At 44.9% G+C, this 14,837-nt stretch overlaps 1 protein-coding gene across 1 annotated transcript in view; it reads right to left on the bottom strand.

The window, feature by feature from the left end:
* Positions 1-3,625: 3,625 nt before the first annotated feature.
* Positions 3,626-14,837, bottom strand: part of pola1 (polymerase (DNA directed), alpha 1) — a 92,314-nt gene continuing 81,102 nt past the window's right edge. Inside the window, exon 37 of the mRNA XM_034109021.2 lies at positions 3,626-4,998. Within this exon, the coding sequence (XP_033964912.1) occupies positions 4,862-4,998 (137 nt within the window). The 3' untranslated portion in view covers positions 3,626-4,861. The remainder of the gene's footprint in view (positions 4,999-14,837) is intronic.

Genomic DNA, 14,837 nt, shown 5'->3' with positions numbered 1-14,837 from the left:
TCACACAAGGGACATTTCTTCACATGCCTCACACAAAGTCGCACCTGCTAAATGAAGCAGAATGCAAAAAAAAGCAGGAAGAGGAAAAAATAATATAAAAACAATTTTCTCCTGTGAGCATGTGTTTTTATTCCTTTGCTGAAGCGCACTGAGGCGTGTGTGTCTCTCCCCGTTAGGCTTTAGATGAGATTGTCCGGGGGAGTTGTAATCTTATTGTGAATATAACTAATGAATGGCAAACCAATTTGTCCCTAATATCTGGGGAATGCTGGGAGGCGGGTGACCTGCTGGGCGCGAGGCTTAAACTTTCTTTGCAGCACAAAAAGGCGAGAAAATTGAAATGCTGTCGCGGGGCAATGGCTGCGGATTTATAAAGTCACACTTGTTGGATGTGTGCTCTTTCATTCAAGACAGGCCTGCACTTGGGATTAGACCGCGAGGCTTTCTTGTTGCATGAATGATCCTGATAATGAATGTTGATGGATGAATACAGTCCAATCATGCGGCGTTTTCTAGCAAATTGCGCAAAGAAGAAAATGATTTGGGTGGATTGAGCAGGGCCGTAACGCGCCTCGCGCAGGTTAATCCAGGTGTCCAGGAAATGTCTGACTTCCCATTTCCATCACCGCCTCCACCCCCCCCTTCCCCCGGACTTGATTTGGCCCGTGATTTGGATTCTCCCGGGCCTCGTTTCTCCCACCACGACCCTTCCTGAGAGAATAGGCCCAATCACTCCACCGCCTCGGCCGGATCAGTCCTCACTCAGTCCCCGGGAGAGGAGCTCTAAAAGGCGCTTTGATGAACAGCCCCCCACCCCCCCCTCCTCCTCCTCACCTCTCCCCCTCAGAAAGAGCTGAATAGCCGGGCCATGGCACTGCGCTCCCCTCTCGGATCGCCCCTTAATTCCCCGTCTCTCTTGCTCTCATCCAATTAGCTCAGTGTATTAAGCGGTTTATCGTCTCATAACCGGCCTTTCAGCTCCAACAAGGGAGACACTTTGCAATAGGACCGGCTCTCCTTTTGACACCTCTCGGCTCCTGTATGTTCCCCCAGCTATGAATAACTGCAGCAGAATGGAGGACTAATTCCCTCATCAAAGCAGGGCTTGTCCATCGCTGGTCAAAACGACAAGCAATAAAGCTTAACGCCACAATACAAAGAGACTTGTTCGACCTTATTAGCTTAGCTGGGTAGAATTAATGCAGGGATTTAGTTTGATGGGTTTGCTCCAAACTGGGAGGACAAAACGGGGCCTCACTTAAAAAGCTGCAGCCTGATGAGCGATGGAGGAGGGCTGTAACTCCAGGGAGAGGAGCAAAACAACAGGGCAGTTATACATTTAACTTGAGTAAAAGCACCAAAGTGTAGCCATCAAAATACACCTAAAGTTACAAAAGTGAAAGTCTTGATTCTGCACTTTGATTTGATTTGAATCCATGATACAAGTGTGCATCCTTAATGTTACAGCTGCTATAAGATTAGCTTTTGGGAACTATATTTTAGCCTGTCTCTTGCAAAGGAATCAATAAAGCTTTAGCCTAATTCAGGATTTGTTGGTTGTATTTTGAGTAACTAATCCGAGTCTTCAAAGTATACAAAGTTAATAAATACATGAGTAAAACAAATATGTTTTGCCTCCGATATAGAAATACCTTTAAAGAAACACTCAAGAAAAGTACCTCAAGTTAGTGCAAAAATACAACTTTTACTAAAAAGTGGAAAAGCATTATATCAAAATGCAAAGTCCCTTTTTTGCGTAAATCCCATAGTTCAATATTTATGAATTACTGATGCATTTATATATTAATAAAGTTGTAGAAGCTAAAGTTCAAGCTTTTTAAAGATCAGGGTTCATACACTTTTCCACCAATGACTTCTCCGTGACCTTTCCCTTTTTCCATGACCGAAAAAATAACTCTTTCTCAGCGGTACCACTGACAACGGTTTATTTGAACCTGGAACAGGAAAATAAGGTCTGCATCTGAAACATGTCGAGCCTATCTAACAAATCCAATAGTAGGCCTAAAGCAACTCAAATCTCTCACCAGCAAAACACCTCGTCAGTTAAAAACCATTTTACGTTTCATTATTTATTATCATTATAGTATTACTATTACGGCGATTAGATAAAATATAAATTATATTTGATGCAACTTTAGTTACTTTTCCAAACATTTGGGAAACATATTGTTTTCCAGGGCCTGGAATTAGCATTTTGAATTTCCATGACTTCTCCAGGTTTTTAATGAACCCTGAAAGATATCATTACCGCCACTAGCTTGTAAACGCCACCAAGGCGTCAATAAAGTTTTATTTAACCTAATGAAATAGTTGATTGTATTAATAATCTGAACACAAGCTAATTAAAGCAATCAAAAACATGTAGTGGAGTGGAGCAACATTAGCCTCTGGAAACAGAAATACTCGCTAAAGTACTTTTGAAAGTATGCTCAGGTGAGAACATGCACTCATGGCTGCAGGTCTGCACATCAGCTGCAGGTGATTACATCCCAAACGTGTCAAAGTGTAGGAGAAGGCGCGTTGCTGATATGATTGAATAAATATGTAAAGTTATGAGGCTGTAAATGCACTTTCTCTCACACACAGCATGCTCTATCCATCGCATAGTGAATCATGGTTTAAGTGTTCAGCCCACTTAAGGTTGCCTTCACAAGTCACAGTGGTTTCAAGTGATTTGTGAGGCGTGCAGTGTTTATGGAAATGCTCGCTGCAGGATGGAGTAAAAAGTCCCTCCACTGTATTAACACGGAGAGCTCTGTGGTGGGAATGGTGAACACTTCATGAAGCGAGCGACTGAGCGGTAACTACGGCGGGGAATGCATACGGCATTTAGAGAGCGTGGTTCAGTATCAAACAAAGCAGATGGGTTTATGAAGCCGTCGAGTCCCGTCACTCATCTTGGCAACAATCACTGTGTCAGCCGAAAGCAAATATCCCCACTGCTATTTTAGTAATTATCTAATATATTGTTAGACTGCAATGGAAAACTACAGATTTGTATCTAAATTCTTCACTCCAGTCAAGAAATAATACAAATCCTTTAGAAATGACCAGTTTATTAAAAGTAAAAGTCACAAAAATCCTGTTCCCAAATCAAATATTTGTATTTATCACCAAATAGCAGCATAAAGAACACATCGTGTGCATATTTTAATACTTACTTACGACTTCTCCGACTGCAAAGCCCATGCATTCGCTTTTCCCTGAAATAGAAAATACGAAGTTTAAATTGTCGGCTGTAGTTTTTTAGCAAATGGTGCTCAAACGGCAGTAAACCGTGCATTTGGAGGGGACTATTTTCAGCTGCGGAGTAATACTCGATGATGTGAGTTGCGGTGGGACAAACTCAGGTTTTTAATATATTATTTATTTTTTTTTTATGGTGTTTTTGTTTTATAGATGTTGGACAATAAGAAGAATAAACATGGCTGCTTTTGGTCTTTTCTTGAAGTTTGTAAAAACTAAATATCTGGAGACTTTATCCTTTAAATATGGGGGGGGCAAAGGGAACTTTCGATTGAGGTAAAAAACAGGGGATTTAAGTGGAAACCGAAGACGCTAAAGGACATCCATCGGACCGAATACGTCACACAACAACATCCGATCCATTCAGCTTTTTTTATTAACGTTTCAATATAAAAAATGTTGGACATTACAAAAAAATCATTACACACATCCACCTGAGCAACGCAAGTGGGACACATCGAGAAATACAGGCATTAAAACACAATCTGCACAAAGAGGACAAGTGAGAGGGACGAAATGGCTTCACTTAAACAGAGGCAGGAGGAGGGGGAGGAGATCAGCCGTTCGATACGGAGACAAAGAGCCAGGGAGTGTGTGTGGCCTCCATCACCCCTGCATCCCCTGATCCCTCACACTCACACGCGGGATGAATGGTCGTAATCAGAACAAGTGTCCGATCGCTGCAGGTTCTTACAGGCCGGGTCACTATCATTGGCTAATTAGCGTCTTCTGGAGGATACGGGCTGCTCTGAGAAGAAGTCATCACACACACACACACACACACACACACACACACACACACACACACACACACACACACACACACACACACACACACACACACACACACACACACACACACACACACACACACACACACACACACACACACACACACACACACACACACACACACACGATGTCATTTAGGTATGATTGCTACCCCCCTTTATCACGGCGTCAGGGAAATGGGGTCAAGTCACGAGTGTCCGTGTGATTGGGTTCTGAAGTCTAATAATAAGCCCGTTTAGTTCAGAGAAGATGATACGAGGGTCAAGAGGTCAAAGTCTAAAATCACCAATGTGTTCGGAAACCAAAAACAGGAATAAAACCGTCGAGCAGAAGACCGATGGATCAGGAGATGGACATAAATCGGCACATTTTCTGGTAATCGATTATTCTACTTTTTGTTCCATACATGTCAGAAAATGGAAATATACAGATTGATATCATTAAAGTGAACATTGGGACTTTAAAAAGGACATCATCTTGATACTCAGAGGAATATTTGTACATGTTTCACACAGATAATCTACAGGCGAATCGATGAGGATCAACAACACCGACATATTTGGATAACCCAACAATCCCAAGTTGCTTTTCATAAAAGTTCATTTTCAGCCTCTCAAAAGTTCTATTTCCTGCTTTCCTTAAATGAACAGAAATACTTTTAAAGAGACACAACCTTGGACTTTGAAGATCTGGAATAGACCTTTCTTCACCCATGCATGAGTTGAGTGTGTGAATGTCCCGCTGTGAGTGTGACGTCGGCGCTCCTCGGCAGGCGTCGTCTCCACAGGTGTGTGTGTGTGTGTTACTTGAGGGAGGAAAAGGCCTGGAAGAGTTTGGCCAGGTTGATCTCCGAGTATCCGCTGGTGGCCAAGGCGTTGTCGGGCACTTCCTTCAGCCTCCGGTACAGGTCCCTCTCTCGGCTCCACTGCTTAGCACGAGCTAAAGGGGACAGAAGAGAAGAGGGGGGGGGATGTTAATACAATGCAGCTGTATTTATAAAGCCCTCTCAAACCTCCAGGCCAAAGTGCTGCACGGTCAGGTAAACAACAACACATGTCAACAACACAATCACACAGCACAGCTCACACACCGGAAAACAAGTACAAGTAAAAACAATAGACATTTAAAAGATGTCAATACGCTAAGGAGAACAGGTGGGTGATGAGGACTGTCGTGGCTTCCTTCCTTCCTTCCTTCCTTCAAGCCACTAGACCCCTTGAACAGACAGTTCTAACCCGTTCTTCCCTTTAAATTACGCACAGTTTGAAGTGTTGCTTGGCCTCCGATGATTAGAGCAGGGGTGTCAAACTCAATTTCTTCTCGGGCCACATCAGCATTATGGTTGCACTCAAAGGGCCGGTTGTAACTTTAAGACTATATCAAAATACATATATAAATATTTAATATATAAAATAATGTATTATATGACATTATTGCTCTGCATTGGATTATTATCGGATAGGGTAATAACTTCATAATTAACTACGTCTGAAAGCAGAAGTCTAGGGCAAATCATTGCAAGTCTCTTCAGTGAGAATGTTACAAAATGATTAAAAAAAAAAATCGAATTCTGAGAAAAAATTAATATTTTGAAGAAAAAAAGTCAAATTCGGAGAAAAAAAGTCAAATTTGAGATGCATTGTGGGAAATGTAGTTTATGGGCAACGTGCTTCTGTAAATCGGCATGTAACCGTATAATAAACATATTATATTCTTTGCAATCTCTTGAGGGGCCGCATGAAATGAAGTCGCGGGCCGAATTTGGCCCCCGGGCCTCGAGTTTGACACCCCTGGTCTAGAAGATGTTGCGATGTGTTTGCTCAAAATAAAATAACAAACTTTTGCACGTGCAAGAAAGAAAATAGGCCTTTACAATATTCAAAAGAAATAGGCAAAACTCAAATAAAACAACACAACTTATGTATTCTTTCTTTCGTGGTAATGCTTATAGCTTCATAACTTAAAGGGTACCTGTACGGTTTGAATGTACGGTACGGTTAAAAACTGTTCCTCGACGGCGTCTCTCAACAGGTTGCCCATCACTGTGGCGTTAGCCCAGGCGCTGTGGGAATTGTAGTCCTTTATAGGGCGTTGACTACAGACGTCACAATTAGGTGGCCTTTCTTATAAAATCTAAATACTGGCTCCAACAAGGACTTTAAATCAGATGTAGTCTCTAATCTTAAATTGCAGTTTGACACACTTAAGTATTTACATTTTACACCGAGAAACATTTTAAAATCAGGACTTTTACTTGTACTGGAGTATTTTAAGACCATAGTGTTTCTACTCTTACTAAAGTAAAGTATTCACTAGAGCTCAATGGAAGATCATTCACTTTCTCATCTGCATCAATACCGCGTGTGCATTTCAAAATAGTGAAAGCTCGACTCCTCCTTCCATGAAGACGATTAGTTTCTGCAGAGTCCTGGAGCCCCGGCTTTATCTGCTCACTAATACACGCTGAGGAGCGCTTCCCTCCAGTGCAGATCCAGTGCCATCTGCAGCCATGCTATCCCTCTGAGGGCGGGCACACACACACACACACACACACACACACACACACACACACACACACACACACACACACACACACACACACACACACACACACACACACACACACACACACACACACACACACACACACACACACACACACACACACACACACACACACACACACACACACACACACACACACACACACACACACACACACACACACACACACACACACACACACACACACACACACAGTAAAGCCCGATGAGAGCATGAAGTCGATATCTGGGCCCTGTTATCCCCTCGGGGGGCCGTAATGAGGCCAGAGAGAAGACTGCCATCCCGAGCCACCAAAACCAAATCTTTACGACATTATTCTGAAGACGAAGCGCCGCCAAACCAAGAGATAACACGCCGCCAGAGGGAAGGGTGGACCGAGATACGGCTGGAATAATACAGCGATGAATAAAGAGGTGGTGAAGAAGAAGCAGGACGATGAAATGGGAGGGCGTTTGGTTTCACATTATGAATCGACTTGGTTAGGGTCAGGGTTCTTCTACCGCAGAAGCAGCGGGATCACATATATTTAAACATCGCCCAGAACATCTTGGCTCACTCAAGGTAACATTTTCTGAAGTGCAGAGAAGTCCTTCAATAAAGAAATTCATATTCGACTAACTCTCGTGTTAATCGAGAGATCTGTGAATCTGAATCCACAAAGAATCGTGAAGAGGCATCACTTTCAATCTTATATTACCCAGTGATTAATGACGTGCTTAACTTTTAAATCCAGGCTGAAGACTTTTCTTTTTGTCGCTGCTTTTAATTGAACTATTCACATCTTAAACTGCACTGTAACTTTTATCCATGTATTTTTTCTTTTAATGTTTATTTTATTAGCTTTTCTTTTTAATGACTGATTTTAAATGCCATTTTCTTAATGTCTTTCATTTTTTGTAAAGCACTTTGAATTGCCTTGCGTTGAAAGGTGCTATATAAATAAACTTGCCTAATACATTCTATAAAGCATGAAAAAAGCGTATTTCTTTACATGACAAACCGCCTCAATGAAACTTAGCTGAAACCACAAAGACCTGCAAGTCTGCTAAAACACGATAAGTCTTTCCAAAGATTACCATATTACAAAACTAGGACTGCAACAAAAGCTGAAACAATATCCGACTGAACACGAACCGGCACGTATGCTGATAATCCATTTATCATTCTGGTTAATGCTTTCAAATGTGAATAAAAGCAAGACCTTTGGACTCTCAAGAGCACAAGCAATATGAAGTCGACACCTTGATGAATCCAGTTAGAGCGACATCCCTTCTGGACGTCTTCAAATCCATTGTTTGTTGTTTGATTTACAACAATATAAAAGAGTTACCACACATTTTAAAAGGTGGAACTTATTTATTTTTTTGATCAATGATTAGATAATTAACCGATTGTCAAAATGGTAAATCAACAAATCCTTTCAGCTGTACTTTTACCACCGTTTTACTACAAGCAAACACATTAAAAACGTGTTTAAAACGGCGGCTCTTATTTATCTAGATCACATACTGTATTTAATCACACACACACACTCCATATGGCGGTGGTCATGTCCGAGCCATCTCCTGTCTCGTCTTCCTGCCCGCTGCATTAGTGGCTGCTGGATAAATACCACACCACCGACTGGCCAGGGAACAAAGGTTAGACACACACACACACACACACACACACACACACACACACACACACACACACACACACACACACACACACACACACACACACACACACACACACACACACACACACACACACACACACACACACACCCACACACACACACACACACACACACACACACACACACACACACACACACACACACACACACACACACACACACACACACACACACACACACACACACACACACACACACACACACACACACACACACACACACACACACACACACAGTAACGGTGTGGTTGACTTTAACGCCCGCAGCAACGATTACCAGATAATCCTCGTGTTAGCGAGGGAGAAAAGAGGCGAGAGAGGGGGAGACAAACAAGTCTATTTATCTGGGGGGAATAGAGGAGGGTGATGATGCATGATCAAGCGAAAGCAATCATGTCATCATTTCTGAAAGGTAGGAGAAAAATAATTCCTCGTTCCCCCTTCCTCACTCCTTTCTCCTTTCTCCTTCTCCACCTCAATCACTGTGTGAAGAACAGATATCTCCGAGGGGGGAAAGAAAGAGGGAGAGACCTGGCGGCAAGTCGGAGCGCAGTGGGGAGTGCAGTTCAAATAAATAGCCTCCCTTAAAGACACGGGAAGGAGAGGGGAGATGCCTGGAAGGCCGTGAAACGAGAAAGGGGACGAGTGGAAACAATAACAAGAACGATGACTGGAATAAAAAAGATGGAGAAAAAAAACACACGAATCCAGCGTCACATCCTTAAAGACTTTGCCTAATTGATTGCATTAGACATCCCCTCTTCCTCACACACTCTGAGGGTATCAGGGGTTATCTGGGCTCTGACTAGGTGTCGTCACACACTCTGAGGGTATCAGGGGTTATCTGGGCTCTAACTAGGTGTCGTCACACACTCTGAGGGTATCAGGAGTTATCTGGGCTCTAACTAGGTGTCGTCACACACTCTGAGGGTATCAGGGGTTATCTGGGCTCTAACTAGGTGTCGTCACACACTCTGAGGGTATCAGGGGTTATCTGGGCTCTGACTAGGTGTCGTCACACACTCTGAGGGTATCAGGGGTTATCTGGGCTCTGACTAGGTGTCGTCACACACTCTGAGGGTATCAGGGGTTATCTGGGCTCTAACTAGGTGTCGTCACACACTCTGAGGGTATCAGGAGTTATCTGGGCTCTAACTAGGTGTCGTCACACACTCTGAGGGTATCAGGGGTTATCTGGGCTCTAACTAGGTGTCGTCACACACTCTGAGGGTATCAGGGTTTATCTGGGCTCTAACTAGGTGTCGTCACACACTCTGAGGGTATCAGGGGTTATCTGGGCTCTGACTAGGTGTCGTCACACACTCTGAGGGTATCAGGGGTTATCTGGGCTCTGACTAGGTGTCGTCACACACTGAGGGTATTAGGGGTCTGACTAGGTGTCGTCACACACTCTGAGGGTATCAGGGGTTATCTGGGCTCTGACTAGGTGTCGTCACACACTCTGAGGGTATCAGGGGTTATCTGGGCTCTGACTAGGTGTCGTCACACACTCTGAGGGTATCAGGGGTTATCTGGGCTCTGACTAGGTGTCGTCACACACTCTGAGGGTATCAGGGGTTATCTGGGCTCTGACTAGGTGTCGTCACACACTGAGGGTATTAGGGGTCTGACTAGGTGTCGTCACACACTCTGAGGGTATCAGGGGTTATCTGGGCTCTAACTAGGTGTCGTCACACACTCTGAGGGTATCAGGGGTTATCTGGGCTCTAACTAGGTGTCGTCACACACTCTGAGGGTATCAGGGGTTATCTGGGCTCTGACTAGGTGTCGTCACACACTCTGAGGGTATCAGGGGTTATCTGGGCTCTGACTAGGTGTCGTCACACACTCTGAGGGTATTAGGGGTTATCTGGGCTCTAACTAGGTGTCGTCACACACTCTGAGGGTATTAGGGGTTATCTGGGCTCTAACTAGGTGTCGTCACACACTCGCGCACACTGGGCACGAGTGGATCGGGGCTCTGCACGCTCTAACTAGGTGTAAATACAATAACAAGCCTGTAATTAAGTGAGCATGATGAAGTTAATGGAGACGGCCATCGCCGGCCGCCTCCATGAATATTCTATCAGGCGGCGGGCAGCTGGAATAGCAGTTAATTTAATCACCACTCGGAGCACGGGGAAACTTCTTTGTGTGAGTGTAATTGCACAGAATGAATAATTGATTTGACAATCGCACCCGTGGATTTTGCCACCCCGCTTTGTACCGCCGGAGAAAGGGAGGGTGGAAGATGAAGACGGAGGAAGAGAGGGAGAGGAGTGGGAGGGGAGAAGAAGAGCAGATGCAGAGTGCTGAGAGGTGGCAGGGAAGCTGTCGGTAAATGGATCATTAGAAAAGCGCAGCTCAAGGACAATTTATATTTTATCAATGCGGCAAAATTACATTATTGCTCACACACGCAATCATACTGCCCACACTCAAGATTGAGACCTGGAGGGGGGGGGGGGGGGGGGGGGGGGGGGGGGGGGGGGGGGGGAGGGGAGGGGAGGAGAAAGGCAACAGATAGACAGAGAGCGAGGGGGGGGGATATAAAAGGAGCCAGAGAGAAAAAAAGTGATTTGAAAGTCATTGATACGGGATGTTCCAGCTAAGGAATGGACAGCATGTTTTTTCATGGTGTGTGTGTGAGTGTGTGTGTGTGTGTGTGTGTGTGTGTGTGTGTGTAATCTATTAGAGATCTCCTGCAGAGGATAAAATTACCTCCATGTTTTACTCAGTTGCAGCAATCAGGCACACAGATGCAATATACATGTAGATAGGACAGGCTTACAAATGTGCACACACACTGGAGCACTGCAACACACGCACACAAATACATACACACAAACACACACACACACACACACACACACACACACACACACACACACACACACACACACACACACACACACACACACACACACACACACACACACACACACACACTGCAACCACACACAAATACACACACACACAAATACACACACACACGCACACTGGAGCACTGCAACACACACAAATACACACACACACAAATACATACACACACGCACACTGGAGCACTGCAACACACACAAATACATACACACAAACGCACACTGGAGCACTGCAACACACACACACAAATACATACACACAAACATACACACACACTGGAGCACTGCAACACACACGCACACTGGAGCACTGCAACACACACGCACACTGGAGCACTGCAACACACACGCACACTGGAGCACTGCAACACACACACACACACACACACACACACACACACACACACACACACACACACACACACACACACACACACACCTTATTAATGGGCTTTATTGTGTATTTCAGACATACATTGTGTACACTTGTCAGCATGTGTGTGCGGTACGGCTGCTCAGGCACTGCAGTTCATTATCTCTTTAGTTAATGTTTATCTTATTCAGGTAAACAACAACAACGCAGAGCTGAATACGAGTGATATTCCAGGATGCATGTGGGATCAAAGTGAGCGTTCAAGTTCACCGAGATGGAGGAATGTCACAAATACCAGACACAGATTTCACAACAACAGAATTAGGGATAAGAAAACCTGTAAATATCAAATTATTCTTAAAACCAACTCAACTCCCCGACCCGACGCTTTACCCGCCCCTCTACCCGACCCTCCACCCGACCCTGTACCCGACCCTCTACCCGCCCCTCTACCCGACCCTCCACCCGCCCCTCTACCCGACCCTCCACCCGACCCTGTACCCGACCCTCTACCCGACCCTCCACCCGACTCTCTACCCGACCCTCCACCCGACCCTGTACCCGACCCTCTACCCGACCCTCCACCCGACCCTCTACCCGACCCTCCACCCGACCCTCCACCCGACCCTGTACCCGCCCCTCTACCCGACCCTCCACCCGACCCTGTACCCGACCCTCTACCCGACCCTCCACCCGACCCTGTACCCGCCCCTCTACCCGACCACTTTCACATGTTATGATATTGTTAGAATGTACCTTTGCCTACGACTGATTTGAACTAAATAGAGCTTAATGCTAGAAGCTAACGGTAAATAGCTCTCCTGGTGATTTCAACGCAGCTTATTGGTTGACAGTTAGGGTTGGGTTCCAGATGAGAACCGATAAGAAAATGCCGGGTACCGGGTACCCATACAAAATACACAATTTCGGTTCTGCTTAACGGTTCCTAAACGCGGTAGACCCTGTATTCCACCGGGTCCGTCTGCGCCGCGGCGCCCGGTGGAATACAGCCAGGGTAAGGGAGGACTGGCTGTCTGCGTGTTCTGGAGAATCACAGAACGGCCGGTCGTCAGCGGGCCGTTGACGGCCGGCACCGGCCTTCATTTTTTTAAAACGGCATCATGTAAGTTGCGGCGACAGAGGTCCACAGTTGCCCCGCAGCGAGGCTCCCCCGCCCTCCCGTAGACAGTTCACGAGCTCAGTCACTTCATAACACCAAAGATGGATCGCTCTGAAGTGAGGCTCCACTACACTAAGAAATAAAAACACAATAAGTAATGTTTAACAGACAGTAAAGCCTGCTAACAGCTCGCCACAGGCACAGCTCAGTTCAAATAAAGCTCAGCTATTGTGCAATACATTTGTATTGCATGTATATTTTTTATTTGTAAAAATGTCAGTTAAAGCTTAAAAAAATAAAGATATTTTTGTTATCTAAACGTTTGACCTCTTTCTTTTACAATTTTGGAATCGAAACAGGGAATCGACAAGAACCGGAATCGATAAGCAGAACCGGAATCGATACATTTCAAACGATACCCATCCCTATTGACAGTGCAGCATTATAAAGGACATTTCGAACAGAAAACCTTAAGTCTTAAGCTCTGAGACGCAGTATATTATACCGGCATTAAAAAAGAGAAACAAGTACCGTCACATTGTCCATATTTAACAATCGACTGGGTGCCGATGCATGGTTTTCTGGACCCCCCTGCTATCAGAGATGACTTGTTAGCAGGCCTGTGATTGGGTAATACTGAGAAATATAGTTCAGCTTAAACAATAGAATTTATTCCACTCACGGCCCGTCTACACTACAGGCATCGAAAAATGCTTTCAACGCTTCGCCCATTCACTTGAATGCGGTGAAAGATTTTGAATCTTCGCCGAACTGCATTGTGGGGAGCGGAGCATGGCTTTGCATCGTGAGCATCAAAAGTTGAGCAATGTTCAACTTTTGATGCTCCCGATGCTTTCGAAGCTGGCATCAGCCAATCAAACACGTTTATGCAAATCCCGCCAGTATAAGCGCTAGCCAATCAAACCGCATGTAAGCAGGGAGAGCCAGACCGCAGTTCATTTCCTCATATTCCAAACGAGAAGTTACGGTAGCAAATCACCCGGTTATTTCCGACCAGAACTATTACCGGGATACAAACCGGAGGAACCAGGCGTGGAGGGAGGTGGCAGAGACAGTGGGGGAAACTGGTAGGGTTTCGCCTGTTGGGGAGTTTATATCCAGTTTACTTCGTTTTAACTTTGCTGTTGCTTTGTATGTCGGGGGCGGGAGATTCCTGATTGGTTGTTGGTCGCAAAAAATCGCCAAGCTTCAGACACGCCCAGCCTCAAGATGTTTTGATGCCGGTAGTGTAGACGGGCCGTAAGAGAAGTTGACTCTTGTATCAAAAAGCCCTCACAATCATCTGAAATAACTATTTATGGAGACAAATACTTACACTCCATATATAATACTTTAAAAGCATATTGTGTCATCTCTTCCAATACCAGATACAACTATTTACGTTCCCCAGAAGCTCGTCCCTATAGGTGTAACCGCCACAGTCCACGGCGCAGAGTAGGGTGTGTAGGACTGTACGTCTCCTCCCTGTAATCTGTGGCCCCTGGGTGAGTAATGCAGTAATGTGGGGTATTACTTCCCCAGGACTGAGATAACACCTTAAATCTATATTTTATAGCAGCGTGAGTGTGTGTATACATGCATCCTCCTCTCTTTGAGGCACAAGTGTGTGTTGGACATTAGTCATTTGGTGTTTTTGGACAAGATTAACCGATAGTCAAAACAGCAGGGACTCGAACGCAGGTCTGCCATGAACACATTCTGCGAGAAGAACTGATAGACAATAGTCATCACCGTTACCTCATCCTGCTTTATTGACTAATTATGCAACTTTAAGTATCCCACGCCAAGCAAGAGGTGTTCTTTTAGTCGTCATGAAGGCAAACAAAGGACTAAACTAAAGAACCGAGAAGGACTGTATCACAAACGGACATGATTACTTTAAGGCAGGGGTGTCAAACTCAAGGCCCGGGGGCCAAATCCGGCCCGCGACTTCATTTTATGTGGCCCCGCAAGAGCTTGCAAAGAATATAATACGTTTATTATACGGTTACATGCCGATTTACAGAAGCAGGTTGCCCATAAACTACATGTCCCACAATGCATCTCGTTTTGTGACATGCACACTGAAGAGACTTCTGCTTTCAGACGTAGTTAATGACTAAGTTATTATCCGATAGGCTACTAATCCAATTCAGAGGCA

Source organism: Pseudochaenichthys georgianus, chromosome 20 (genome assembly GCF_902827115.2).
Source record: "Pseudochaenichthys georgianus chromosome 20, fPseGeo1.2, whole genome shotgun sequence".
NCBI classification, from domain to species: Eukaryota; Metazoa; Chordata; class Actinopteri; order Perciformes; family Channichthyidae; genus Pseudochaenichthys; species Pseudochaenichthys georgianus.
Note: the sequence above shows the minus strand (reverse complement) of the source record. Positions and strands in the feature narration are given on the sequence as shown.